This window comes from Frieseomelitta varia, unplaced genomic scaffold, assembly GCF_011392965.1.
Source record: "Frieseomelitta varia isolate USP_RPSP 00005682 unplaced genomic scaffold, Fvar_1.2 scaffold_3, whole genome shotgun sequence".
NCBI classification, from domain to species: Eukaryota; Metazoa; Arthropoda; class Insecta; order Hymenoptera; family Apidae; genus Frieseomelitta; species Frieseomelitta varia.
This window is the reverse complement of record NW_025110034.1, coordinates 124188-149980: the sequence shown is the minus strand read 5'-3', so window position 1 is coordinate 149980 and position 25793 is coordinate 124188. Positions and strand designations below refer to the sequence as shown.

Genomic DNA, 25793 nt, shown 5'->3' with positions numbered 1-25793 from the left:
ATTCGACGTAACTCCGTAGTTTGAAGGAAGTGTTGCAGATTGATCGTGGGAGTTGGACCAAGGAACAGAGGAACGCGCGGACCGCGGACCGCCACAGTGTTGTTCGACGAGAAAGATACACGAAGGCGAGAAATTCTTGTTTTTTTTTTTTTTTACATCCGAACATCGAAAATCACGAGGAAAACGATGGTAGATGCACGTTCCAAAGGGTCATCGAACGTATAAGCTCAATTGCCGCGGACACGTAAACCATTCGTGGGTGAAGTGAAACACATGTGTCGGTCAAACTGTGTTTTCCACAGCAGAGTGCCCGTCCCGTGTTTGACCCGTGAAAATCGTCCGTTCAGAGAGCCAACTTGTACGCCAGTCGCAGAAATTTCCAAGATATCAACGTGTTTGGCCGTGAATAAGCCCGTTAATGCGACGAGTTGCTTATTCGACATGAAGTAGAACTGATTGCAAAAGGCGGCAGTGCGTGGGTGGGTGGGTGTCTGAGCGATTGCCACTCATGTACAGAAAATTCCTTTCGGAATTTGTCAGAAAATGTGGCTGGCCCATCAACGATAGTGTGCTTTCTCGCTCGATATCACCCGTTCGATCGGTGTATCGTTAATTGGCATATTGTCTGGACAAATGTTCCTGGCCACAGGAAAAAAATATTTCAGTTAAATTACAGAGCGACACCGCTCTTACTGTCAATCTTTGGCCCAATGTCAATTTGACAGTATCGAAGAAATAAGATCAATATGATCCTCTCCTTTTATTGTTACCAACTCTGTTGAGTCTGAGAGGAATCTACACATTCTGTTACTATCAACACTGTCGTTCGATACTTTTGTGTAACCAAGTTATCTTTTGGTTCCTTGCCAAGTGTTCCTTTTTCTTTTTGTTTTGTTTTCTTCCCCTCTCCTCTTTCCTCCTATATGAAAGATGCTTTCCTTAAACTGCGAAACAAGAATACTTTAACAGGAACACTCATTCGAAATTGTTACTCATAGTTTTAAGAGAAGGACCTGTTCAAGGCCGTGCCTCTCTCATCAAACTGATATTAAGAGGCTGAAGCATGAAAGGTCAAGCGGAGAAAAATGGATATCGATAAAGTATCAGCATGCGTGAGAAGTCAGCAGAATGTCATGCTCACGCAGGTCACGTGAGGGGCACAACAGAAATGTGCTCACGTGATCCTTCTACGTTGCACTCAACCCTTACCAAGGCAAATGGTAAAAATTCAAACCCACAGCCAACGCATCATTCATCTGAAACACGCATTGATAACAACATACTTCCAACGCCTGGCGGACGTTTAAAGTTTTTTAAAGATGGCAAATTTATCTTGGAACTGTCCCATCGCAGAGATGGAGAAAGAACTACATGGTTTCCAGTTCCAAAGAAAACATTTTGGCCACCAGCCAGCACAACTCCGAATCGACAAGAGAGTTCCACCTCTCTCAGTGGTAAATTCAATGCAATACAGTAATCTTTTATAAGATTTAATAAATTCTAACATTTACAGTTTCAGATGATAATTCATCGGTTCAATCAAGTCCTTGGCAAAGAGATCACTGTTGGAAACAAGCGAATCCAAGACATAGAATATCCACGGAGTTTAATTTTTACTATCATAGAAGTCCAAAAAATCGTCTGTGCGCACATCCTCGCTTAGTCGCAAGAAAACGCAGACGTCCGTTAGATCCTACTTCTCTGTTACTCGTTTCAGAATCAGTAACGAATTACACGAAGCCAATTCGTAAAGCAAATGGCACATCAACGGGAAAAGTTTTGAACCTAATTATCGACAAATTGGCACGTCTTCTAGATCCTAATGTCGTCTCTCCACGCAAACGTATTTTGCGTGAGCTAGAAAGAGTGTCGTTAGAAGATCAAGCATCGAAAAGACGCGCGACACCACAGCCTGTTTGTACAACAACAGCTCCTACATCATCACCAAAACAATTATCTTCATATAGTATAACGAGTATCCTAGGAGAAGATAAACCAACTCACGAGCAAGGGTTTTTGAGGAATTTATTGAAACCAGATGACAGGCAAACTGCAAAATACTCATCAAGCAATTCGTACCCAAGAGTACGAATGGATCCATACATTGGTACAACTAATGCACCTCTTCAACATCCACTTTATGGCGTACCAATGTTACCTCCTGGACCATACAGAGCTCCTTTATGGATGCATTATCCATCGCCCGTCCATTACCCACCTCCTATGCCATTGTATGCACCACCACCACCTCATCCACCATCTCCTCCAATTCATCACTACAAAGACTACAGGGAACAGACTTTAACGCCTCCTTCGGGTAAATTCTTAAAAATTTATTGCTTAATATCTGTTAAATCGAAACTCATGTGTTGCAAACGAAACTCATTTTATTCACATCTCCTCCTAGATATGCCTCTAAATCTGTCGAAGCATGCGGGTTGAATCTCAGGATCCTAAAAGTTGGTGCCTTATATCATCGGTGGGATGAACCTGCGGAAACACTGCCCGTGTAACGCAATATATTAGTATTTTTTTATTCGTAAACAGTAGTATAGTAAGTAGAAATACGCAACTGGAAAGACGAAGTCTGGATGCTATTCTTGTACATAAAAGTGCATAAACTGTCGAAGTTGGTATATATAGGTATTTTATATTAATGTTAAATTAAATCATGAGTAGTATTATACAATTGTAATTAAAATTATGTACGTGATATAAATGATCTTATCACCTAATGTGCTCATTACTTTCTCATTTTGATTAATTATTGCTAAGAAATATTTTGTCGTCGTCTTGGAATCCATAAATGTGTTCACACTGTAAGATTGTAAAATTTGATTTTCATTCATTATTTTTACTACTCATGATACAAATATTACGATGAAAGGAAGAGCATGCTCTCATCTTACGCATCTCACTTATACATTATCTTGTTATTCTTATTAATGTTACTGTCATTATTATCATTAATAAATGATATGACTATTCATTTAAAAAAAAAATCACATGAAAGACATAGAATTATGTACAGAACAGATTACTATATTTAGTATAAATATTCCTATGAATATTATATATATATATTATTATACATACATATATGTATATATATTATATATATATAATAAATTTAGGTTAATAGCACACGCAACAGTATACATTTATTTATATAATATTAACGACAAAATTGCTTAGTATAGACCGTGGGGTGTGCCTTAAATGATTACCTAAATTGCAAAAAAAACTAAATTATAAACACATTCATGAATATGTATTATTATTATTACTATTACTATTGTGTATATATAAATATAATTTTGCGTTATGTATTTGCATCAAATCGATTATTCGTCACTATTTATTGTTAGTCGAACACATTACCAAACGTTTTACGCGAAAGGCAAGCTCGCACAGGCTCTACAAACTAGTGAGTAATATCTAATTATTCATTTACATACAATTTTTTTATTAATTGAAACATGAAAAATATGTGACTGCGCGTAAGCAACTGTATAGAAAGACTAATTTCGTAAATATATAAATATTTCACATACTACATCGAGAGATTTCTTATTTCTTGTCGACATCTGTTATCACATTCATTTTGGCGTTATTTATCCTGAATCACAGTAAACATATCAAAAATTCGACGTAGATATTTGTTTGCTTTCGAGAAAAGTAATTATTCCATTCAAACAAATTCTTCTCCAGTAACGAGTAATAGGGATATATGTACATGTCCCAAGAAAGAGATTTTAAATTTCGCGGGTACGCTGGAGCGTGCGCAAACCGACGCACTCTATCGTCCAGCTTTATCCCCCACTCTGGTTAGCAGCAACGCAGACGCTCTCGAGACCGCACAATCGTCAGGTCTTAGTAGTATCCGATTCGTGGCCTTGTTTTGTGGTATTCGTTGACCGGGTTATATCGTATCTGGTTACGTGTTTTTCTATCAAATATTCGTCGAAGCGGGATCCCGCGATCGAGCCAAGGCGAACGGACGATGCTCGGGAATCGCCGGCAGGCCCGTTAAGTGGTGTTTTTTGAATACACGCGGGTTTCGGGAGGCGAGCAAGTGAACCTAGTGTCCCCGGTAGAGGGGGAGAAGGCCGTATTTGTCCGATCGTATATGTAGCCCGCTCGACAAAATGAAAATGGCGGTGTTCCCGTACGAACGGAGCAACGGCCACTGACGATGGTCGTTACGGTACCGGACACGTGAGGCGAATCCAGTGTGTAGTACCTGCGTGTGTTCTTCTGCGGAATATCGTTTCGAGTGTTACCGCAGTACGTACACGGTACACGGTAGGCATCGGGGCATCGATGTCTGAATAAGAAATCGGAAGGAAGCCAGCGCGAGAAAACGATTTTTCCACGGATATTGCTGGGACAAACAAACATGATGGAATGACACCGCAGGGGAAGTGTAAACCCCTTGGATGAAAGTGGCCAGTGCTCCGGCTGTTCGATTCACGTAACTGCAGGACGAGTGAAGCCTTCATGCCGATGCCGGCCGAGTATCAGGATAGCCACGGTAACCACGAGAACGCTAATTTCGCTCTCGGGGCCACACAGGACGCCAGCAACATGACGGCCAATATGTACCGGGTGGGAGGTAAAGTAACACCGCGCACATTTTCTCGCCGGCTGACTGAGAGGGGTCTGCCACGCGATCCAACGCGATCGCCGATAAATCCCTCTTCCTCGACTTTCGGTTCAAAATTATTCGTTATCGGAAAATTAATTGTTTGCAAAATCGGGTAGATCGCGACATGGCGATTTTTCTCCCCCTCTGCCTCCCTCTGTCCTCTCCCCCTCCCCCCTCAGTCTCCCTTTCGGTCCCCCCCCGCGGTCCCTCTCTCTTCATTCCCCTTTCCGTTCTATCTTCGTTTCTATCTTTGTTTTGCCCGCGCAGCCCCTTAACTTTCCACCTTTCCATCCCAATGTCTCTACCACCCCGCTCTTTTCTGGCGTCCGTATGTAGGTACGTCTGCTTTCCTCCTTGCTCCCAACCCCCCTCCCCGTAGCCCTCCGCATTTTCCATCCCTCGCCCTTCGTTTTAGGTCTAACGCTAATTTCTCGATGATCTCGCGGATCGTTAAAAATTCAATATTTTCGGAGTGTGTCTATGTTTCTTGGTTTTTCTCTCTTTTATTTGCTCTATTATTTGGAAAAATTCTGTCGCGATAGATTTGTCAGAATGCATTTTTCGTCTGGGCGCCAATGGGTCCGGGGGGGAGGGGGGGACTAATGCAACTTCCACGAGATTATCTTCCTATTTTTTTCTCTTCCTGACGTTCGTTGCACAGTGTACTGCGAGGGTCCTGCAGGCTATATATTTCGGAAAACGTATGGAGAATTTCGGATTTCTGCGTATTTTATATTTGTTTCTTTCAACGAGCATTTTTTTTCCTTTTTTTTTTAATGCAAATTTTGCACCCTCGTTCGTGTAGGTCCAAACAATATAGCAAATATCAATATTTCTATTTCGCAGAAATAGAAAGTAAATGAATATATCTGACATTGAGATTTTATTTTTAACAGTTGCTCTCGCAGTCGTGAATATACCGATGCTTGTTATATAGGCAAATATTTATAAACGATAATTATTGATATGTTATATGTAAAATTTAATTAAGTGAATTTCTCTCTCTCTCTCTATATATATATATATATATATATATATATATATGTATATACTGCATATCTATTCGTATGTACATGTACATATACATTTTTACTATAATAGTCTTTTTTGATAAGAAGCTTTATTAAGTAGATTCTTTTTCTTTAATTTATAGATTATGTATATTTTGAAACATCCTCTACGTCTCCCTACCAGATAAGGAGGATAGAAGAATTAAATAAGGTAAGAAACGAAATTGCGATTGTATTTTTTTTTTCTATTGTAATTTATAAAGTTGATAGATAATTGTTTATGTCGTAGTATTTCGTTAATAGATATTTCGTATCATATATGTTGATAGCAATCTAAATATAAATACGCTGAATATATTCTACATTTGAAGAAATATATTTATGAAAAAATTTTTACTATTTTTAGACGGCCAGTGGAAATGTCGAAGCAAAAGTCATGTGCTTCTTTAGGCGGAGGGATTTGCCATCTACGTTAATCATGCTTGCAGATAAACACCAGTGTAAGTAAAATTCATGTTATTGCAAAAAGAAATGTTTATCATGTCGTATATATTGAAACGAAATTGATTTTTACTCAGAATTTTAGTGTATATATATATATACATGCATACTACATCTAACATTTTCTCATGTAGTCGATGTCATAATTATCAATCACCAGTGCTAAATTTGAAAGTGCAATTTACAAAAAGCGGTAGAGTTCGATAATTTTTTTTATTAATGTTTAGGTGATTGGATGAATACATAAGACTATATGTATCGAAGATAAGAGATTAATGTTATTTATTTTGCCTCGCGTCACATTGCAGATCGATAAGCATCCGCAAATGAGGAAAATTAAAATATTTCCCTAGTGCGACGACATTTCTAAAAATTGAAATCCTTTCTACGATATATATAATAATTTTTCATCAAATGTTCGATGGAATCACGCGCGCGTAATCAACGCGCACTAACGGTATGCATTTATTATGTTGGTTTAAAAATATCTCTCGTCGATTCGAAGTGACGAAAGATTGAAATCGTTCGTTCTACTGTCATTCCTGCCTTCAGACTGAAAACGCATGATCGAGACAAACGAAATGATCATTTTCTCCAGAAAGAAAAAAGAAAGCAATTCTATTTTACGCGACGTCGCCGCGAAAATCGAGAGAACCCAATCGGCGGAATGCGTCGTCGCCATCGCGCTGTTGCGATATATATATATCTCATATATATATATATATGAGAATTTGCAGACATGTTACATTTCAACACATATTTTTCCGCGCGAGAAAAATAATACGGTCCTCCGCGAGAGATGGTAAGGAAGAAAAACTTGTTCGATTCTCTCCGTGGATTTTAATACACGTACACGCGCGCGTGTACGTGTATGTGTCTCTGAAGCTTTCTCGATTTTTCCTTTGCAATAGCAAAGATAATGGGACGCGGGGATTTGGGGGTGGGAATGTATAATAAGTAAAGTTGGGGGGTGGCAGAGGGGTGAAATGGGGGTTGTATCGATCTGCCGGGGGTGGGTTGGGGGTGGTACGCCCGCCATCCCACCTCTCCCTCTTCTACCTCTCACCCAAGTCCCTCATACCACCCTCCCCTTGCCTCTCCCGCCACCCTGAACTAAATGAATGACTGACGCAGGGGTCGGTTGGGTATGTGTTGCGTGTACTCGGACACAGACTTGTAAGAACACCGATAGACGTACACGATAACCGGGCACATAGGCATGTACGAATAACGGGGCAGAGAGAAACAAGAACATACACGTACACGTATACATATACACACACGGAGAATGAATACATACGTAACGTTCGCGCGCAAACGAATGTATATGTGCCTGGGCGAAAATGGTGGGCCCCACTAGCCATCTTCGTTTTAAGCATTTACTCCCCCGCCTCTCTTTTCTTCCCTTCTCTTCTTTTCTACTATACGTACATATATATGTATGTACGTACGTGTGTATGTATACATATTTATATATATATATATATATATATATATATATATATATACATACTTTTATATATATATGTGTGTGTGTGTGTGTGAATGTACACTTTCTCGTGTCTCTTCCTCTTTGCCTGTGGCTCTATGTCCGTCTGCCGGTATTTGCTTCGAATCGGGTTCTCTCCCCTTTCTCTCTTATTCTCTCTGTCCCAGCCGTTTCTATACCCTCAAATTTCAGAAAAAAAAAAAAAAAAAAAATTGTGAGAACTTCGACCTGGGCAAAAGTCAGCACTGTTTCGTGCAAAATGGTACGAGATAGAGTATCGAGGGGAGCACGCGTTTTTCTCTTCACGATCATTCGGAGATCGTTTCGTTTCCATTTCCGGGTCTTAATGATCTTCGACAATGAGATCTTTTTAATTTTCCGTATGGAGCCGTTCGAGATCTCGATGTAAATTTGCCAAGTGTTTTTTTTTTCTCTTTGGTTTTTTAATGATGCTTGGATTTTTCATATCTTTTCTCCGTTGCTGTTTCCCCGATTTCGATTCAGGCGTTTTTATATGATTGTCTAACATTGATTAATAATCAGAGTAACGATGCAATATAGAGCAACATACCATTATTTTTGGAAAATGTTACTGCAGTCTATATGTTATATGATAAACTTCTGACTAAAGGTCTTTGACAATAATTTGCGACCCACACGATTAGAAATTGTAAATAGAAACGTGAGCGGAATTGGTTGAATCAAAGTTAGTTCTTTCTTTTTTTTTTTTTTTTTTTTTTTTTTTATGTATATATATATATATATATAAATGTAACGTCGTACGTAATCAGTAATTGTCAATGTTAGTCAAAAATGTAGGCAAATATTTGCAGTAGAGAAGAGAACCACTGGCCAATGACGCTGGAGGATGGCTGTGTCACACACCCTTGGTTGTTAAACTCTGTAAAATTGTAAAACTTTTTAAGAGCATGTGTTAAGAATTGTACTAAAGAAACGACAAACGCTGAAAAACGCATAGTAGAGTTGGGTTCTATGGTACAAATTGCAGTGGCAAACGCGGAGCAGCAGAGGTCAGAATCCCCTGCAAACATGCAGAGTCAGAAACTCGAGAATCCAGATACTACTAAGGAAATGACTAATAAAGATGGGATCGGGCCCAAAGTGATGAACAAAGGGGGCGGGAAGGGGGGCTGGCTGAAAGCTCCACTGTCAGAGGCCCAAGAGCCTCATGGTGAGTGAACTAGTCAATTAAAAGGTGCTCCTTACAGATGAATTTCATCCAAATTTTCTTATCATTTGTTAGATCGCAAAAAAAGTATTAAATAATTAATTTATGTTCCTTTCTTTTTTTTTCATGTTTTTTTTCTTTTTATTAAACCACGCGTGAACCTTCTTAAACTCGAATTCGTTAATCGATTCATCAGTAAGTATCGTGCAATTGCACCTTTTGATTGCCTTGTTAGTCTCATATAGAAGCCAGTGATGATAAAAGGCTAATGACCCAGCGGCGGGATTAATAAAATTCTTTGTAATCTTGGTGAATGGCATTAGTTTTGGCTAGATTCACTGTAAGGCCAAAGAGACAATAAATGGGTTTAATTGTGACGGCCTCTTCCTTCAAGCTATATGGAAAGAGGTCATTGAATCATTATATAACCCGTATATCAGCCACCATCATTTGATCATTTTTCCTATTTATTTATATTATTTTTTTATACATTCTATTTTTTTTTTCTTTTTTTAGACATTGCAACAAGCAATTTTTTTCTGACACATAAACTTTAAATTCATTCTCTCATCAAAATAATTTCAAACCCTTCGACCAAAAATCCCGCCGCTCAAAATGATAATTCTTTAGTAATCTGAGGCTTCTTCAAAACAATTCACAATTCCTTTGAAAGTTCATTTCATTTCAGTTATGGTAGATGTGTATCACTTAATGTTGCTTTCATTTTCTTTTTGTTGCCCGCTCTCGTTAATATTTTAATTTATTGTTGTAAGTTTTCATTGATTCTGCCACATTCCTGCGTTTCATTTACATTTTATTTGTCTATGTTATTCTTGAAAAAAAAAAATGAATAGATCTGATAAAAGACCAAATTTGCATGAATATAAATGTAGGGAATGTACTTATATTTCTCACGAAAAGAAATTTAATTGATGTAAAAGGTTGATACCGAAATATTTAACTAAAGGTACTAGCAATTTTGCTTTAAATGCTGAATTTTCATCCGTATTATATGATCAAAAAAAAAAAATTACGTGAATAATTTGTTTAAATGTATTGTAAATGCCTGTATTAATTTTTTTTAATTTTTGAGTAAAATATTCTGTTATTTAAGCTTCTCTAGAATATTTTATTTAAACATTAGAAGATATGAACGTTATCAAATAAAATCTAATTTTAATTCCTTTTACACACAGGGATGGAAGAAAATGTAGTTGGTGCTGGAGGAGTTACAGAATTAAGTAATAAACAACGTCATCAAATGAAACATAGAGAACTGTTCTTGTCACGTCAGGTGGAAACAATGCCCGCAACGCATATAAGAGGCAAATGCTGTGTGACTTTATTAAACGAAACAGAATCTTTACTAAGCTATTTAAACAAAGAAGATTCTTTCTTCTATTGCTTAGTATTTGATCCTGCTCAACGTACTTTGCTTGCTGATAAAGGTATTCGTTGTTGCTAAAAAAAATTTAAATACCAAACACTGTAACCTTTTTTTATATATGGAAAACATTAACAAATGTAAACCATTATAGGTGAAATTAGAGTAGGTAGTAGATATCAAGCTGATGGAATAGCACCAGTTCCACTGACACCTGCTGAAAGAGAGTCAGATCCTCGTAGGTTGCAAGATTTAGAAACATTGGTTTGGACACCACGGCATTCACTAACAGATCGTCAAATTGATCAATTTCTTGTTGTCAGTAGATCTGTAGGCACATTTGCAAGAGCCTTAGACTGTTCATCTTCGGTCAAACAGCCATCTTTGCACATGTCTGCAGCAGCTGCCTCTAGAGACATCACTCTTGTAAGTATTCATTGATCATTGTTACTGCTGTTTAAACTATGTAACCCTATGTTCTTTACGAGGAAAACATATACCTTACGCCAGTTGTATTTGTAGTTCCATGCTATGGATACTTTACATCGACACAATTATGACGTTGCGAAAGCTATGTCATCTTTAGTACCTAGCACTGGTCCAGTATTATGCAGAGACGAAATGGAAGAGTGGAGTGCATCTGAGGCGAACCTTTTTGAAGAAGCGCTTGATAAGTATGGAAAGGATTTCTCTGACATACGTCAAGACTTTGTAAGTGTGCAAGATAATTAAAGCTACGAGCTTTAACACTTTGCAGTGTTGTTATTTTAATAAGCAAGTTTGTTCATTCGTTTCAGTTACCATGGAAAACATTAAAAAATGTTATTGAATACTATTACATGTGGAAGACAACCGACAGATATGTACAGCAAAAGAGGGTGAAAGCTGTAGAAGCTGAAAGTAAATTGAAACAAGTTTATATACCAAATTATAACAAGACGGCTCCACCTACAACTGCCCCTTCTGCAGCAACGATTGTACCTCTTGGCAATAGTAATAGCAATAGCAATGGAAAACCAACTAATGTTCTCAACGGTAATAGCAACGGTAACATGACAACTGATAACAGCGGGATATTGATGGTTGGAGTTAGCGGAAAACCATGCGAGAGTTGTCAAGTAATACAAAGTCCACAATGGTATGCTTGGGGTCCATCTCATATGCAGTGCCGTCTTTGCCAATCTTGTTGGACATATTGGAAGAAATACGGCGGTTTGAAGGTATATTTCAATAAACATAAGTGTTTCGGGCAACGAAGATTTCGTGTGATGCACGAAAAAATAATCTGACGTTCTTTCTTATTTCCAGGTTCCGTCGCGTATAGATGATGTTGACATAGAAAGAAAAAGAGGTGGTACTGGCTCGGACGAAGAGAGCAAGGGAATTGGCGGTGCTCACAGACCTCATCGATGTAGTATTCCTACCTGTGGTAAAGAATTCAAGCTCAAAGCACATTTAAGTCGTCACTACGCGAGCGCTCACGGAGTCGATCTACGTGGAAGCGGAGCGAGCGGAGGTGGCGGAAATGGATCACCCAGACCTGTAATGAAAACTCGATCGGCGTTTTATTTACGTACTTCGGCATTGGCGCGAGCTGCACGACGATTGTGCGCAGCGCAATTACGTACGCGTCATGCGGCGCGAGCACCTCATCAACCTGTGAACGCAGCTCCGTTGCGACATCTTTGCGCGTCTCCTCAGTTGACGTCGAAAAGCTCTGCAGAGTTACGTATTTTAGCGCGTGCTGTGCGGCCTCGGCCTCGTCCGCGTGTAACCGATATAGCAACGCGTTTAGGTGATCATCCTGCTCCACGACAACCTGGAGACTGGGATTGGTTAGCTCTTACAGCACCAGCACAACGAAAACAACCAGATCGGGTTTCCTTCCCTAGACCACCAAAAGCACCAGGTACATAATTTTATTCTTACTTTATTTAAATTTTATTCTTATTACCGATACGATGCATTTAATTTTATTTTTTGATTTTTATCATTGTGTTACAGATGGAAGTCTTTTGTATGAAAGAGTACCAAATAAATCTGATGTAGATAGGCTGACGATAACTCCACCTCAACCACAACCTAGTATGCAGGTCCAACAAACAATATTGAAACGCACAAGACCTCCATTCGACGAGATCAACGGATCAGATGGTAAGTTTTAGATTCGCGTACCTATTCGTACGTATTATGCAATCTTAGATCCTAGTATTGAATGTGATCTTTGTTTACTGGCTTCTACTCTGATGTGGATTGGGATGAAGGTAAAATAATTGAGTGGCTAAGAGCTTAAGTATCCAACCAATAAAACAAATAATCAAAATTATTAAATTGAACAATTTAACATTTGTTCCAAAGGAATACGCATCATCGGTTTCATAGTTTTATATTATTTTGACATTTCAAGCGTTTCAAGTTTGGCTATTATATAAATGTAAGTACTTTTAATAGGTATTGCCCTAAGTGCAGGGCTGCCTGGTGGACCACCTGCAAAAAGGGCTCATCATTCTCAGCAGCTCCATCCGAAACATACTTTGGAGCACGCAGCACCTGCTGTTCTTCCCTTAGCACCACCCCTAAATGGAAGAGCTGCACATCCTCATACCTTGTCACATGGTGCACCATTATCCAGAAGTAATGCACGCAAGCAAGTAATTTCATGGATGGATGCACCGGATGACGTTTACTTTCGTGCTTCAGATCAAACTAAGTTAGCATTGTTACATTTTATAATACAATACCATTACACATCTTATAATACAACATTTAGCTATATGTTCACTGAATAAAAAATGAACAATGTATAAATATTGAAATACTTTTGGAAATTTGCAGAAGACTTAGAAGAACTCTTTCATCAGTCGAACTTCGAAGAGCAGCGCGCAAACCATGGCGTAAATTACCAGGTCCTCTGCATTCTAGCCATTCACAGAGAGCGGTACGCGGCGATGACATGGTGGTTATCCTGGACTGAATTATTAATACAATCAACCAGATAAACTGATAGATTCATCAATTCGTCAATAAAAAAAAAAATCATGCTGTTGTAATTTTAAAAAATCAGCACAGAATCAGTACAGTGAAGATAATCCAGCTTTATATATTGTCATTGGCAGCTCTAATGTTGAGCAAGGATCTAATCGCTGTTTGGAATTTTTTGATAATATTCGAGACAGCAATTCGCCGAAATTGAAGGCCTCGCTTGACTGAATTTGCATGTTGCATTGACATTGCTGTCATAACATACTTCACACGTATGGAGGAAAGACAACTATCTGTAACATACTTCACACGTATGGAGGAAAGACAACTATCTTGGAACGAACATTCATCGAATCTTTAAAGAAAAAAAACAAAAAAAAAAATAATGAAAATGTGAAATCAACTCATTTGTGAAACATGATTTTCTATTCATATTAATTAGTTATTGTTGTTATTAATAATAATTATTAATAATTGAATGTACATATACATCATACTATATTCATAATTCCATTAGAAACCACATAAGTGTCCAATAAGTGCTGGACACAAGTTCTACATTGGTTAAATTGGCCACGCGCATTAGCTCACGAAACAAGTGCGCGTAACAGAGACAAGTATGAGAGGAAAGGAGAGAAAGTGTGTGTGTGAGAAAGGATAAGCGTGTACGTAAGAAAGAAGGAAAGAATGCTCATTGTGAATATTTTTATTAAATTTTCAAGTTTGATGACTTCCGTCGCAATTAATAAATAAACATAAGCATAAGTGGAAGAATGTATTAGTCTTTTTCCCCTTCTATCCAGTCTCCTTTTACGACTACATATGAAATGCATCATAAAAAATATTCAATGATTATACAGATAAGAGCTCTCATTTTAATGATTTTTTAATGTGTTGTAGAAATCAATCACTATACATCTCTCTATTCCTTTTCTTTTTTATATGTATGTTAATATTTAAGACTTAAATTTAAACTTAAAGCAATATATATATATATATATGGAGTTTCAAATTAATGTTAAAAATTTATTACATAAACAAGGATGTACGAATATCTTTGAATAAGAGAAAAATAACCTATTGTTTGCAGCCTTCAACTTGAAGGTGATTGATTGATAGAGTTTGATGACTTCATTCAAAAGATAATTAAAGTATATATGAATGAATATTGCTGAGTTTCTTCTGTAACTTGGCGATTGAACAATGGAGTAAATAAATCAGATATATTCGATTTATACATATTCGGTAACGAAATGAGATAATAGGCATAAATAAAAAGCACAAACGTTCATGTGCTCGACTGCAGCTATCGGTTGCCATTGAATGTCACTGGTCGATCCTCAAGGACGAAAGTATACCGTTATATGTATTGTGGCCTCTAGTAATTACGTTTCTACCATGGGGCTCCTAATTCGCAAAAACACGGTTAAATCTGCTGTCTCGTTTCGTTCGACAGATTTTGAAATATTAGCGTTGTAAAGCAGCAGAATTAATCGCTATTACTATAGGCTTGTATTCCTCTTTGCAAGCCAACTTTACTTTGTTGTTTTTCTCCTTTGGACGCTACCACGAGCCTCGCTTTCTACAAAATATTAAACACATGTTAGAAAGATATAATTAACAAAATTTCATGTTAAATAATCCATTTTGACAAAATGATTATTCCTTAATGCTGTGTCATTTTATTTGAAATTTTTACTTTGTAAATAAATCGCTGGTAAATGACATAAAAAAAGTTTCTGAGGGCTAAAGATTAAACATATATAATAGTAGCTAGTCTACTACGTGATGGCAAAAAAAGTCCTGAAGAAGAAAAGTAGAGGGAGACCAAATTCAAATGGCTCGCAGAAGGGAAGAAATTCGACAGAATCATCGTAGACTGTAGACTGCAGCAATTATCGCTTTCTTCTCTGCGAAAGTGCCATCTAAGCGCATGTTACCTAATTAACGAATGAATAAATAATTTAATAAATACATATATTACAAAAATTAATAAGAAACTACAACAACTACTATTTATTTTAATTTATGTACAACGTTTATGCCCGTTTTGTTTGATTCTTAACAACTAAAATTCTAATATATTTTCCGCTATTTTATTTTATTTTTTCTTCTTTTGTAGTTGTCGCCGCTGTTAAGCTCGTTTCAAAAATGCGCGCGCAGCTACAAACATCACTGTGCTACCATCTATCGCTCTGTCAGGTTGATAGTATATAAATAGATTGTCTTCGCGGCGTGCAACTCCTTTTTACCAACCGTACCAGCGGTAACGCGAGCGAAAAGAAAAAAAACAAAAAATGTTATTTTTTTATGACGAGTATGCTCGATATAAAATCAATGTTATCACGATAATTTCTATTTACGTTTGCTAATAAAAATTCACTTTACTAGAAATTGATAACAATCGTAAACATAAGAAATTACGTGTTGTTTATTTCATTTTTGGCATATTCGATGAGGAGTAAATTATTTAAGAGTAAATTACATAAATGTTTGATTAAACCTTTTTGAATAAAAATGATTGACAATTTTTTTTGATCAATTTAATTTTGCGAAGTAATTAATAAGATGGTGATAACCTTTTCAATAATGGGGAGTGTTCTCTGATCTACATGTATTCTATGTTTTTCTCGATGCTTGTGATAGATATTGTTGTATGTACTCTGTTATGAGACAGTGTAACATAGAAATGTAAATCAATATTCTCTTATTAAAGGCTTGGCTTCCAACTGTAAGTAAATACAAATTTTTCATGTTTCAGTACGCAAACAAAAGGACATACTAAGATGGAGAACGTAGCAGGAAGTGAGGTTAGTTTTGTCTTCTTTTGAAGAACTGTGTTATTTATATATTGACTTAGATACGAATTTTTCATAAAATTTTATTGTCCTAATCTTCCTAATTTTTCCTAATTTTTATTGTCCTGGTATAAAGTATACTTAAGAATTATAATTTCTGCACACTACTCCTAATAATTTTTATTTGTGTGCTGTTTGACAGACTCAACAAATGGCACATCAAATGTCATCCTTAATAAACATGCCTCCGAATAGCCATGGTGTACCAGGGATAGATCCACCGAAAGCATTGCCAAGTTTATTGAGCCTGAAGGTGAGTCCACCGAGTGAATTGCAAAATCAGACTTTGTCAGATGACAATGGCCGGGACACAGACAACGATTCTGTGAAACTGCCAGCAGCTTTAGAACAGGCATTGGCTTTTAAAACCGAAAGAGCTAAAGAAGTAGGAGCAGACCCAAATGACATTGTTTTGCTGGGGAAGTCGCCGAATCACGAGAACGTAGGAGAGGATGTGTCTCAGTTAGACGACGTTATACTCGAACCTGAAACAACAACAGAAAAAATAGACACAAAGGCGAATAAGACCAAGAAGAAGAAAAAGAAAAAGAGAAAGAAGCACAACGCAGGGAAGGATATTGAGAACAAGAAAGACAACATGGAGAACGCAAAACCGAAAGAAGATCTGCCGGAGATTGAATATATTCAAGAAATCCCGAGTGTCAACGACTTGGAGCCAATGTATCGTCAATTTGCTAGAATATTTGAGGCATTTAAGCTGACCGAACCGGAGCCAAAGTCTGCAGAGGCAGAAAAGGGAGAGCCGATAGGACAGTACCCACCAGTGTCAGCATTGCAAACTGCAGGAACTGTACCAAGTAAAGTGCCACCATTGGATGATTTCGATGATGATGCGAATCAACAACAACAGCAACAAGGAACTGGGGAGAACGGTGCTCCGCGCCTCTCCAAGAGAAAACTGAAGAGGCTAACGCGTTTGAGCGTTGCGGAATTGAAGCAGCTCGTGGGACGACCAGACGTTGTAGAGATGCATGACGTTACTGCTAGGGATCCGAAACTTCTCGTGCAATTGAAGGCTCACCGTAACACGGTACCCGTACCGAGGCATTGGTGTTTCAAGAGAAAGTATTTACAAGGAAAACGAGGTATAGAAAAGCCGCCGTTCGACTTGCCGGACTTCATAAAACGCACGGGTATAACAGAGATGAGAGCGAGTCTCCAAGAACGCGACGATACGCGTACGTTGAAGGCCAAGATGCGAGAGAGAGCGAGGCCCAAGCTTGGCAAAATAGACATTGATTATCAAAAATTGCACGACGCGTTCTTCAAATGGCAAACCAAACCGCGGATGACCATCCATGGTGACTTGTACTACGAGGGCAAAGAATTCGAAACTCGGTTGAAAGAAAAGAAACCTGGAGAGTTGTCTGACGAGCTGCGTACTGCCCTTGGTATGCCAGTAGGGCCTAATTGTCACAAAGTACCACCTCCGTGGTTGATCGCAATGCAACGGTATGGGCCACCGCCAAGTTATCCCAATTTAAAGATACCCGGTTTGAATGCACCGATTCCAGAAGGCTGCGCGTTTGGTTACCACGCTGGTGGCTGGGGGAAACCTCCTGTAGACGAAACAGGAAGACCTTTGTATGGTGACGTTTTTGGTATATCTCGAACTCCAGGTGGCGATAACATGGATGAAGAGATTGACAGGGGCATGTGGGGTGAACCTGAGTCAGAATCCTCTGGAGATGAGGATGAGGATGAAGATGCAGAAGAAGGTGGAGAAGGCGAAGGAGAAGGAAAAGACGGAGACGGAGACACGAGCGGTTTGGTTACACCTGGTGCAGAGGGATTGATAACACCTAGTGGAATAACATCGATTCCAGCGGGATTGGAAACCCCAGAAACAATAGAATTAAGGAAAAAGAAAATTGAGAGTGAAATGGAAGGAGGCGACACTCCTGCTTTATACACGGTTTTGCAAGAAAGACGAACAGAAGGTCTTGGAGCAAGCATGATGGGTAGTACACACGTGTACGACATGACTGGTGCAGCAGGAGGACAAGCACCACCATCTGTAATTGCCGCACGTCGTGGAGTGAGTGGCACAACATCAGATGGAAGAACAGAGAAAGATGGAGCTGTTGAGTTGGCATTAGATCCGAGCGAATTAGATTTGGATTCTGAAGCAATGGCGTCGCGATACGAAGAAACAATGAGGTCGCGACAAGCTCATTTAAGGAGGGAAGATTTATCGGACATGCTTCAAGATCATGTGCAACGGCAAAAGGTAAGTACATATTGTTGAATATTCATAAATTTAATGAATAAATATTCGTTGAATTAATTTTGCTTATTTCTTTCTTTACAGAGTAAACGTAAACGACAACAGAGTCAAGATTCGAAAGCCTCTAAGAAATACAAAGAATTTAAGTTCTAAGTTTAAACGAAAATTACTTATTTAAAAAATATAAAAATTATAATATTAATATAAGGTCGGGATTTCTTGAATGATGAATAATAAATCTTGAAGTACTATACTGAAATATCAAATTTTATATTTCATATCTTACAGTCTTACAAAATAAAATTTTTAAATGGTACATATTAGAAATACATATTAGTTTCTGCCAAAAGAAAAAACAAAAATGTATCAACTTATGCATTAAATAAAAACAATTATATTTACTTGATCATTTTATTATAAATAAATCTTCGATTATTTATTTACATATTTTATGTCTTTTGTACAATACAGTTCTTTTTAAATTAGTGTAAAATTTAAGTTTGTTTGGACAAAATGTTATCAGAGGATATGAAAGATAATGCAATAATACTATAAGACATGGAAGAAAAATGGCAATTGTGAATCTGCTTATAGCACTACCAATGTCTAGCCAACTTCCTTGAGGAGTAACGTAATACATGAGTGGTAAAGATAAACAATCTCCCAGTAAAAGCACACCTAAAAATATATTGGAAGATCCAAGTACGTGACTAGTGCATCCTATTAACATTAACGGAATGCTTAATTTTAAAAGTATCAACAGGAACATTGTAAATGGAGAGAAAACCGTTACGAAATGACGAGTCCAAGAAGGATCAAATGAACTGATACTTGCCATGTTCCCAGTTCCAAAGAAACATAATAACGTATATAACATCTACAGTGAGTCGTTCAGGATATTATTTCTATATTATATGTAATAATTCAATTCGAGTTTGAATCTTATATTATGAAAGGATACAAAGATTACTGCTTTAAGCAACTCTTCTATTGTCAAAGGATTCTTATTACTTTGATAATCCTGTATAGAAGATGCATTAGACTCATTAGACCAACAAGACAAATGTAACGCAAGAATTATAAAGAAAAACGGTTCATAAGATGCAGATAATAAAACAAGCGGGCAGAAAAGTCCCAACATGATTCCTTGCAATCTTTTTCTCAATTGGGTAGAATAAGTAAAAATATACAATGGTGTCGTTAATAAAATTGTCCATGATATCCAACTTCGTCCGTCTATAAATTCTACGTATGTTAATCCTGTGGTTATTAGGCGAAAAATTTCGATTGCTTTCTTATATTTTGATTGCATTTTTAATGCAACCATTACACTTACAACGCATATACTTAGAATTCTAAAAGCAAATATTTTAATTATGAGAATTATTTCGATATGAGAAATATTACGATATAATATTGGTATGAACTTACATAATGTAAACTCGTGGATATGGCTCTACAACAGGTAACAGCGGAAAAACAGCTAAACATACCGCTGTCCAAGAGAATAAATTTCGAGCGTTCTTTTGCAATATCTTCTGAACAACAGTAACACATAACATTCCTACGCTAAGAACGAATCTATGTGTTAAGCCAACAAACATCGTTATAAATAAAAAGATTATTTCTGCAATTATTGTCCAATAATATTTGTTGTTGCAGACTTTTAATTTTACTGCGTACATAATTATACTTCGAATAGCTAGCCAGGAAGAAATCATGGCTAAAAATGCATAACAAGGTAATCTCCAATTATTACAACCTGAAACTATTTTACCTAAAATTAGATTCAATAATTTCTCAGATAGTTATGTTTTATATAAAGTATCGTACCTTTATGCGTAATAAATATAATAATCACTATGACTATAAATACACAGTCTGTTGTTAATAAGATAAAAGAATTGATAACGGGTCGATTAACTCCAGTTATTTTGAAGAATAACAGTGTTATCCATCCAAGCCATATTACAGACAAATATAACAGAAACCGTTTTCTTTGATATTGTCGAAAATATATCAAAGACTTTTTGGCTAGCTTAATTCCATCAATTATTTCCTTTAATTTCTCATTTGAATCCTCCGTTTTGGAATCTTTATCTAAAATAGAAATTTTATTATCTAATTCTATCTCTCTCCAATCTGCAAATCCGTTATCTTCACAATTCATTTTGCGATTTGCCTTTACTTGGTATGTTAATTGTTTCAAATTATTTAATAGCGCATGATTTACGTATTTAAGATTAGTAGTACTTAAATACTGCCATGGTAAAACACCCTAAAAAATTACGCAGATATTGAGAAGAATGCTAAGTAATAAAACTATTATTATTCTCATACTTCGTTGTTAATTGGAATTGGAGCACCAATCAAGGCCGAAATTAGCGGTGTGATATCGACTTGCTCTACATTTTGACGAAAATTAAATGCATTAATTCCTGCACCCCAAACGATCAATGGTGTTTCCGTTTCATCTGTAGAACCACTTCCATGTGATCCCCAATCAGTCATTCCATGATCAGATGTGAAAATATACGCAGTATTATTATCACCAAAAAAATTTTCCGTCATTTGCACAACTTCCTCTATTTTCCGATCGACATAATTCATGTTCTCAACATATTCTCTACATTCAAATGTAATTTAGAGCTAATGAAATTACAATCCTATTGAATATGTCATTTCTTCTCAATGTAAAGAATGTAAATTGGCAAATTCTTTTCATACTTGGAATAAGGTTTCGCTGTATGTCCTGTGGTATCACAGCCAAGCAGATGAAGGAACAGAACGACACGTTCAGCGTTTTTATACTTGTGAGCATCCTCCCTGAGCCAATCAATGTATTTGTCAAATACCCAGGAATCTAAACGCCAAATCTGACCATGCATTATATCAAAATTTTGCCATTCGGCAGGATAGCTATCACCGTGTATATTGTCCCTTGTACCTAATTTTAAAAATGTTAATCTGATTTCTCAGCTATTTGTCAAATATTTAACTGTATTATAATACCTCTTGTAAACATAGGTATAATGTCTGGACTTCCCCATGCCCACGAAACATAACTCTGATTAAAAATAGAATCAAAGTCAACAGGATTTTCCTTCCAGCCTTTAAATATAGCACTAGGATCTTCGTATAATCCCGCACAAATTGCAACAATACCTGGCCTAGATTCCGTTGGCATTCTTGTGTGAGATATACCCCAAGCACCTTTGTCTGTCATTATGTGTCTGTAATCAAAATCATGGATAATATCATTGCACGTGTGTGTATGAAATTCAGAAATGATCTTCAATTACTTGAGATATTTTGGTGGTGCGTCAATAAAAGTTCTGAATCTCAAGCCATCTGCTACAAATAAGATCAATCTTTTTGCTGGTGCATTTTTCAGTATTGGCACATTTGACAATTCTTGAATAATAGGAGAATGGAAGTTCACATCGAGTACACCCCATAACAGTATCAGATGCATTGTCAAACCCCATATTACAAATGAATAATTGTTACTGACTATATTAAACTTTTTATAATGCATCTTTTCACTAAAGTATCTGAGACTTCCAATACGAGTTAAGCCTAACCTAGAAAATTGACAATTTTAAACGTAAGATACAAATTGTACAACTGACATGATTTTCTATTATTTCATTCGTTTTATAATTTTATTAAAATATTAAGATATTCTACGTACGTTATTTTTTTAATTAGTCCTCTTTTTATTTAGAATTTTTTAACGCAACAATGTATTGTAAGAACATCGTATTACAGCTCTTAATAAGAAGCGTTGGTTTTATATATAAATGTACGTATTCAATACTACAAAAATATTTAACAAACAATTTTTTTCGCGTCAACATAAAAACATCCGGAAATAAACAGCCGTTCGTGTATCCATCTGTCTTAACCTATAAATCTATGAGAACACGAGTCACACGTATAACTATCGCATACCACACTATGGCTGTTCGCTAAACTCTGAAGCAATTTCAGAGGTGAGGTAATGATGTCGAACACGATGTGAGATTCACTTTACCTGCCATGACATCGTGATATTACATTTTTATAGTATTTGCTAGTCCATAGTGTATAATATACAATTGCAACGATAAATATATTTTTATAGAAAATTGTTTATACTTTTAAACATATTTTAAACCTACTGAAATATTTATTCACACGTATGATTTTCAGATTTATGATTCAGTACAAAGTGTAATTTTCTAGTAGAAGTTGTATAAATAGGAAAAAAAAAAGAAAAAGAAATGGTAGTGGGTGTTTTTCCAGCTCTAAAATTGGGAGTTTTGTTCGTTAAACAAATTAGCAAGCCCATAGCCAAGTTTCTTGTTAACCAAGCAAAAAATCATCCTGTGTTCAGGACATATTTCATTATACCGCCTGCACAATGTAAGTAAAATTAATCTTCTTAAGTGAAAAATGTTTGAAATATTATTTACTTTATTGTGATGTAATTGACACTGATGTCATTGTTGATAATAGTGTATTTCATATTTTTGTGATTTAATTGCAGTCTACCATTGGGCAGAGGTAAATGCCAAAATGTATTTAATGAATCTTAGCAAACCTACAAAAGTTGCAAAGTTGAATGAAACTATGGCCATAGAATTAGGAGCTAATTTGATGGGTGAGGTTATCATTTTTAGCGTTGCCGGCGGTTGTTTAATATTAGAATACAATCGTCAAGTAGCGAAAGAGGCGAAAAAAGAAGAAGCGCGTCTTCAGCAAATACAATTGTTTACGAATGACATTAAGAACTTGAATCAGATCACTTCTGAACAGGAAAGTGAAATTCAATATTTACACGAGGTTATTCAGGAAATAGCTAAACATATGAAGTATGAAATTGTTGCGAAACCAAGGGTAAAAGAAACAAATGAGCAAGTGCAACACTCAAATATCAATGAGAGTCAGAATAGCGCGAATTCAAAAACCGAAAAACCGTCAATAATTGAACGTGCTATATTATATTACGAGAATAATGTGAAAACAGAAAAAGTCAGTTAACTGAAATTTTTAAATTTTATTAATGATTGTGATAGTGTAGGTATAACTTGAATAATATTAAAGGGAGAAATGTATTTATGATATCACAGTGTATATAAAAAATGTCCCATAATATATACATGACTTCATATATCATTAAAATCACACATAACACAATTTATACATTAGTATGTATTGTTGAGGACATTCGGTATTTTCTATTTATGCTTATACATGTATAGTTTTTTCTATCATCATTTTCAAAAACACATATACATAGTCTGTAAATTATACAAAGACAAAACATTTCTAAACTAGACAGCTTCGAACAAAGAAATAGTCGATCTATAATAGATTCAATTAAATTGTATTATACAATAATGGTACTGATAAAAAAAAATATTTTAGCACACATTTTTATTAATTACTCGTAAAAAAATGTTTATTCATTTATTAGTTTAGGCTTATTCCTTCCTTCAACATTTTTTGTAATGTATGAATTCTTGCCTCCAAATTTTCAAACTCGATTTCTAGAATAAAAAGTTTTGAAATTCGTTACATGTGTATCCATAAGTTTATCAATATCAACTTAATACTAACTTGCATTCTTTGTTTTATTATTATACGTTTTCGTGTTTCGGCAAGGAGATCGTTGGGTTCTAATCGATTCTAACGAGCTTCCTGTTTGTCATCAATTAAAGTACACGTTAATGATCGATGGAAGAAAAACGTGCAAGTAGAATTTTTGACATTAAGTTAAGTAGAACTTTGATTTAATAAGTGTACACCTGGCGATAAACTAGATGTTCTATTGCGGCTTGAAATCGAAGAAGATCGACTTCTGTTCCGTCTACAAGGTGTGCGATTGCGACGTTTCGATGCTGGACTATTATCTCCGGGCTTTTTGTTAGCAGATGCAGTAAGTTGTTGTACCCTCAATAACAAGGCTGCGTTTTCAGCTTTAAGTCTTTGAATTTGCATGCGAAAGGACGTACGCTCTTTAACAACGTTATTCTCTAACGACTTAATCGATTCCGATAAATATTTTAAACCTTTCCCTGAATGATAAAATATATTTAAACAAAGTGTTGTCTGCAAAGCGTTGCAGCGTATTTATTTCTACCTCCGCTTGCGAGCCTACGATTCTCCTGTACAAGTTTTTGATTCGCAATTGTCAGTTGCTCGATGCGTCTTTGGAAATCCTTATATACCCGTGTAGACTGTAATCTTTCAAGTTCGGTTTGTAATTTTCTAATGGTAGTTTGTAGTACCGTAGGACTGGGTAAACCACAATATTCCAAAGGTAAGGGGTAATGGATTCTTAATGAAATTGGGACATACGTTTAATATATTTCAAGCGAATACAGTGAGTTTGGGAGATGTACCTTACCTATCGAACTCTACTGTGTACGTTAGTATAAGATATCGGCGATTATTTGTCGCATTGCCTAAACTTGAACACGAACTACGTTCGAGCTTGCGGGCACGTAACAACTCTAAATCTTCAAACGTTAGCAAGTCCAATGCGATAGATTCGCTCGTCTGCAATTATAATTCCTTTCATCTCATTTAATTGATTGAGCAATTTGAATGCAAATTTTACTTTCAACAATCCGGACTGCAGCATGGCCACAAATACGTCGAAATGTTTGTAATTACCCGTTTTCTGCGTCAAATTTTCAATATCTTGAAAGTAAAGAAAAACCGTGTAATTAATAACGAATTAGCGAATAACATAAAAACCTACAAATTGCGTGTATAATATACAATTATATAATACGTAATATATAATTTATATATTATATATAATTATATAATTTTATTCAGTTTTATTATATAATTGTATATAATTGGTATTTATATATAATTATATGTATATAACTTATATTGTATATAATGTAATTTATACATATACTATATAATATAAAATTTCTAATACAAAAATTACAAACTGCGAGTGTAAAAACAAGAATTCAAGGATTTTCGATATAACCTTCAAACAACGCGATAGCTACAAGAGATAAAGCAACAACATAGAACAAACATGCAGCGTCATAACAAGATTGCCAGTTCTCAGCAGTGTGTTTGTCGGTGATGGTGAGCTCTAAATTACGCTGGTATCCCTTGAAAGCGGCGACTCTGATCTTCACAATGTATTCTTTGCCGCTTTTGAAAGTGTAACTTGTCACCAGAGATGGACCAACTTCGTTCATACTTGTCGACGGCGGACTTTAACGAGACATTGGATATCTGACATAAGAAGTTTTCGGGTAAATTGGCACCTCCCCCTCCCTCCTCCCCAAAAAAGAAAAGAAAAAGTAATTGCGTCGAAAAATACAATTTGAAAAATTGAATCGGAGGATCGAGCGCTTAAATTTCACACTGATCTGCACGCGGGCAGTATGAGCTCGATAATTAGGTAACGTGTAATCGTCTCACAAAGTACGAGAGCGCGGCTCAGTGTACGTTGATGCGTGGCT

General features: G+C 36.4%; 6 protein-coding genes across 15 annotated transcripts; 4 read left to right on the top strand and 2 right to left on the bottom strand.

The window, feature by feature from the left end:
- Positions 1 to 84: 84 nt before the first annotated feature.
- Positions 85 to 3556, top strand: LOC122529648. 2 transcript variants are annotated; one of them, XM_043655962.1, is made up of 3 exons: positions 85 to 1454; positions 1520 to 2317; positions 2408 to 3556. In XM_043655962.1, the coding sequence occupies exons 1-3, from the start codon at positions 1109 to 1111 to the stop codon at positions 2440 to 2442; spliced, it is 1179 nt and encodes a 392-aa protein (XP_043511897.1). In that variant the 5' UTR covers positions 85 to 1108; the 3' UTR covers positions 2443 to 3556. The 2 variants fall into 2 exon arrangements, with proteins under 2 accessions (XP_043511897.1, XP_043511895.1); XM_043655960.1 differs by having other exon boundaries at positions 87 to 1454; positions 1514 to 2317.
- Positions 3557 to 3850: 294 nt separating this feature from the next.
- Positions 3851 to 13238, top strand: LOC122529638 (metastasis-associated protein MTA2). 4 transcript variants are annotated; one of them, XM_043655941.1, is made up of 13 exons: positions 3853 to 4615; positions 5802 to 5869; positions 6065 to 6158; positions 8658 to 8840; positions 10034 to 10285; positions 10376 to 10647; positions 10744 to 10932; positions 11019 to 11441; positions 11530 to 12130; positions 12226 to 12375; positions 12456 to 12485; positions 12673 to 12931; positions 13057 to 13238. In XM_043655941.1, exons 1-13 carry the CDS (start codon positions 4501 to 4503, stop codon positions 13193 to 13195), a joined length of 2775 nt encoding a protein of 924 aa, XP_043511876.1. In that variant the 5' UTR covers positions 3853 to 4500; the 3' UTR covers positions 13196 to 13238. The 4 variants fall into 4 exon arrangements, with proteins under 4 accessions (XP_043511879.1, XP_043511876.1, XP_043511878.1 ...); XM_043655943.1 differs by lacking the exon at positions 8658 to 8840 and having other exon boundaries at positions 3855 to 4615; XM_043655942.1 differs by lacking the exon at positions 12456 to 12485 and having other exon boundaries at positions 3855 to 4615.
- Positions 13239 to 15739: 2501 nt separating this feature from the next.
- LOC122529642 (splicing factor 3B subunit 2) lies at positions 15740 to 18710 on the top strand. Of its 2 annotated transcripts, none has more exons than XM_043655950.1 (4): positions 15740 to 15894; positions 15965 to 16013; positions 16204 to 18312; positions 18394 to 18710. In XM_043655950.1, the coding sequence occupies exons 1-4, from the start codon at positions 15860 to 15862 to the stop codon at positions 18460 to 18462; spliced, it is 2262 nt and encodes a 753-aa protein (XP_043511885.1). In that variant the 5' UTR covers positions 15740 to 15859; the 3' UTR covers positions 18463 to 18710. The 2 variants fall into 2 exon arrangements, with proteins under 2 accessions (XP_043511885.1, XP_043511886.1); XM_043655951.1 differs by having other exon boundaries at positions 15742 to 15857.
- On the bottom strand, positions 18707 to 22189 carry LOC122529639 (GPI ethanolamine phosphate transferase 1). 3 transcript variants are annotated; one of them, XM_043655946.1, is made up of 9 exons: positions 22004 to 22189; positions 21612 to 21893; positions 21322 to 21542; positions 21037 to 21256; positions 20650 to 20935; positions 20143 to 20587; positions 19741 to 20086; positions 19271 to 19664; positions 18707 to 19186 (listed from the first exon to the last, which is right to left on the bottom strand). In XM_043655946.1, the coding sequence occupies exons 2-9, from the start codon at positions 21845 to 21847 to the stop codon at positions 18746 to 18748; spliced, it is 2589 nt and encodes an 862-aa protein (XP_043511881.1). In that variant the 5' UTR covers positions 21848 to 21893; positions 22004 to 22189; the 3' UTR covers positions 18707 to 18745. The 3 variants fall into 3 exon arrangements, with proteins under 3 accessions (XP_043511881.1, XP_043511883.1, XP_043511882.1); XM_043655948.1 differs by having other exon boundaries at positions 19741 to 20077; XM_043655947.1 differs by having other exon boundaries at positions 21612 to 21888; positions 22004 to 22083.
- Positions 22190 to 22432: 243 nt separating this feature from the next.
- Positions 22433 to 23871, top strand: LOC122529652 (putative OPA3-like protein CG13603). The gene is made up of 2 exons (XM_043655969.1): positions 22433 to 22716; positions 22841 to 23871. Exons 1-2 carry the CDS (start codon positions 22575 to 22577, stop codon positions 23332 to 23334), a joined length of 636 nt encoding a protein of 211 aa, XP_043511904.1. The 5' UTR covers positions 22433 to 22574; the 3' UTR covers positions 23335 to 23871.
- On the bottom strand, positions 23336 to 25526 carry LOC122529649 (centrosomal protein CCDC61-like). 3 transcript variants are annotated; one of them, XM_043655963.1, is made up of 7 exons: positions 25307 to 25526; positions 24917 to 24999; positions 24704 to 24855; positions 24437 to 24633; positions 24102 to 24371; positions 23914 to 23994; positions 23336 to 23843 (listed from the first exon to the last, which is right to left on the bottom strand). In XM_043655963.1, the coding sequence occupies exons 1-7, from the start codon at positions 25524 to 25526 to the stop codon at positions 23767 to 23769; spliced, it is 1080 nt and encodes a 359-aa protein (XP_043511898.1). In that variant the 3' UTR covers positions 23336 to 23766. The 3 variants fall into 3 exon arrangements, with proteins under 3 accessions (XP_043511898.1, XP_043511899.1, XP_043511900.1); XM_043655964.1 differs by having other exon boundaries at positions 25358 to 25526; XM_043655965.1 differs by lacking the exon at positions 23914 to 23994.
- Positions 25527 to 25793: the final 267 nt, after the last annotated feature.

Excerpts from the sequence above, each read along its gene's own strand:
- LOC122529648 (XM_043655960.1), top strand. The coding sequence starts at position 1,109 with ATGCGTGAGAAGTCAGCAGAATGTCATGCTCACGCAGGTCACGTGAGG. Across the intron at positions 1,455-1,513 it reads GAGTTCCACCTCTCTCAGTG|TTTCAGATGATAATTCATCG; the intron begins GTAAATTCAATG and ends TAACATTTACAG. Across the intron at positions 2,318-2,407 it reads GACTTTAACGCCTCCTTCGG|ATATGCCTCTAAATCTGTCG; the intron begins GTAAATTCTTAA and ends ATCTCCTCCTAG.
- LOC122529638 (XM_043655941.1), top strand. The coding sequence starts at position 4,501 with ATGCCGATGCCGGCCGAGTATCAGGATAGCCACGGTAACCACGAGAAC. Across the intron at positions 5,870-6,064 it reads GGATAGAAGAATTAAATAAG|ACGGCCAGTGGAAATGTCGA; the intron begins GTAAGAAACGAA and ends TACTATTTTTAG. Across the intron at positions 6,159-8,657 it reads GCTTGCAGATAAACACCAGT|TGGCAAACGCGGAGCAGCAG; the intron begins GTAAGTAAAATT and ends TACAAATTGCAG.
- LOC122529642 (XM_043655950.1), top strand. The coding sequence starts at position 15,860 with ATGTACTCTGTTATGAGACAGTGTAACATAGAAAT. Across the intron at positions 15,895-15,964 it reads AGACAGTGTAACATAGAAAT|TACGCAAACAAAAGGACATA; the intron begins GTAAATCAATAT and ends TTCATGTTTCAG. Across the intron at positions 18,313-18,393 it reads ATCATGTGCAACGGCAAAAG|AGTAAACGTAAACGACAACA; the intron begins GTAAGTACATAT and ends CTTTCTTTACAG.
- LOC122529639 (XM_043655946.1), bottom strand. The coding sequence starts at position 21,847 with ATGCATTATAAAAAGTTTAATATAGTCAGTAACAATTATTCATTTGTA. Across the intron at positions 21,257-21,321 it reads TATACCTATGTTTACAAGAG|GTACAAGGGACAATATACAC; the intron begins GTATTATAATAC and ends TTTTAAAATTAG. Across the intron at positions 20,588-20,649 it reads CAATTCCAATTAACAACGAA|GGTGTTTTACCATGGCAGTA; the intron begins GTATGAGAATAA and ends GTAATTTTTTAG.
- LOC122529652 (XM_043655969.1), top strand. The coding sequence starts at position 22,575 with ATGGTAGTGGGTGTTTTTCCAGCTCTAAAATTGGGAGTTTTGTTCGTT. Across the intron at positions 22,717-22,840 it reads CATTATACCGCCTGCACAAT|TCTACCATTGGGCAGAGGTA; the intron begins GTAAGTAAAATT and ends ATTTAATTGCAG.
- LOC122529649 (XM_043655963.1), bottom strand. The coding sequence starts at position 25,526 with ATGAACGAAGTTGGTCCATCTCTGGTGACAAGTTACACTTTCAAAAGC. Across the intron at positions 24,856-24,916 it reads TGCAGTCCGGATTGTTGAAA|ACGAGCGAATCTATCGCATT; the intron begins GTAAAATTTGCA and ends TTATAATTGCAG. Across the intron at positions 24,372-24,436 it reads TCGTAGGCTCGCAAGCGGAG|GGAAAGGTTTAAAATATTTA; the intron begins GTAGAAATAAAT and ends TTTATCATTCAG.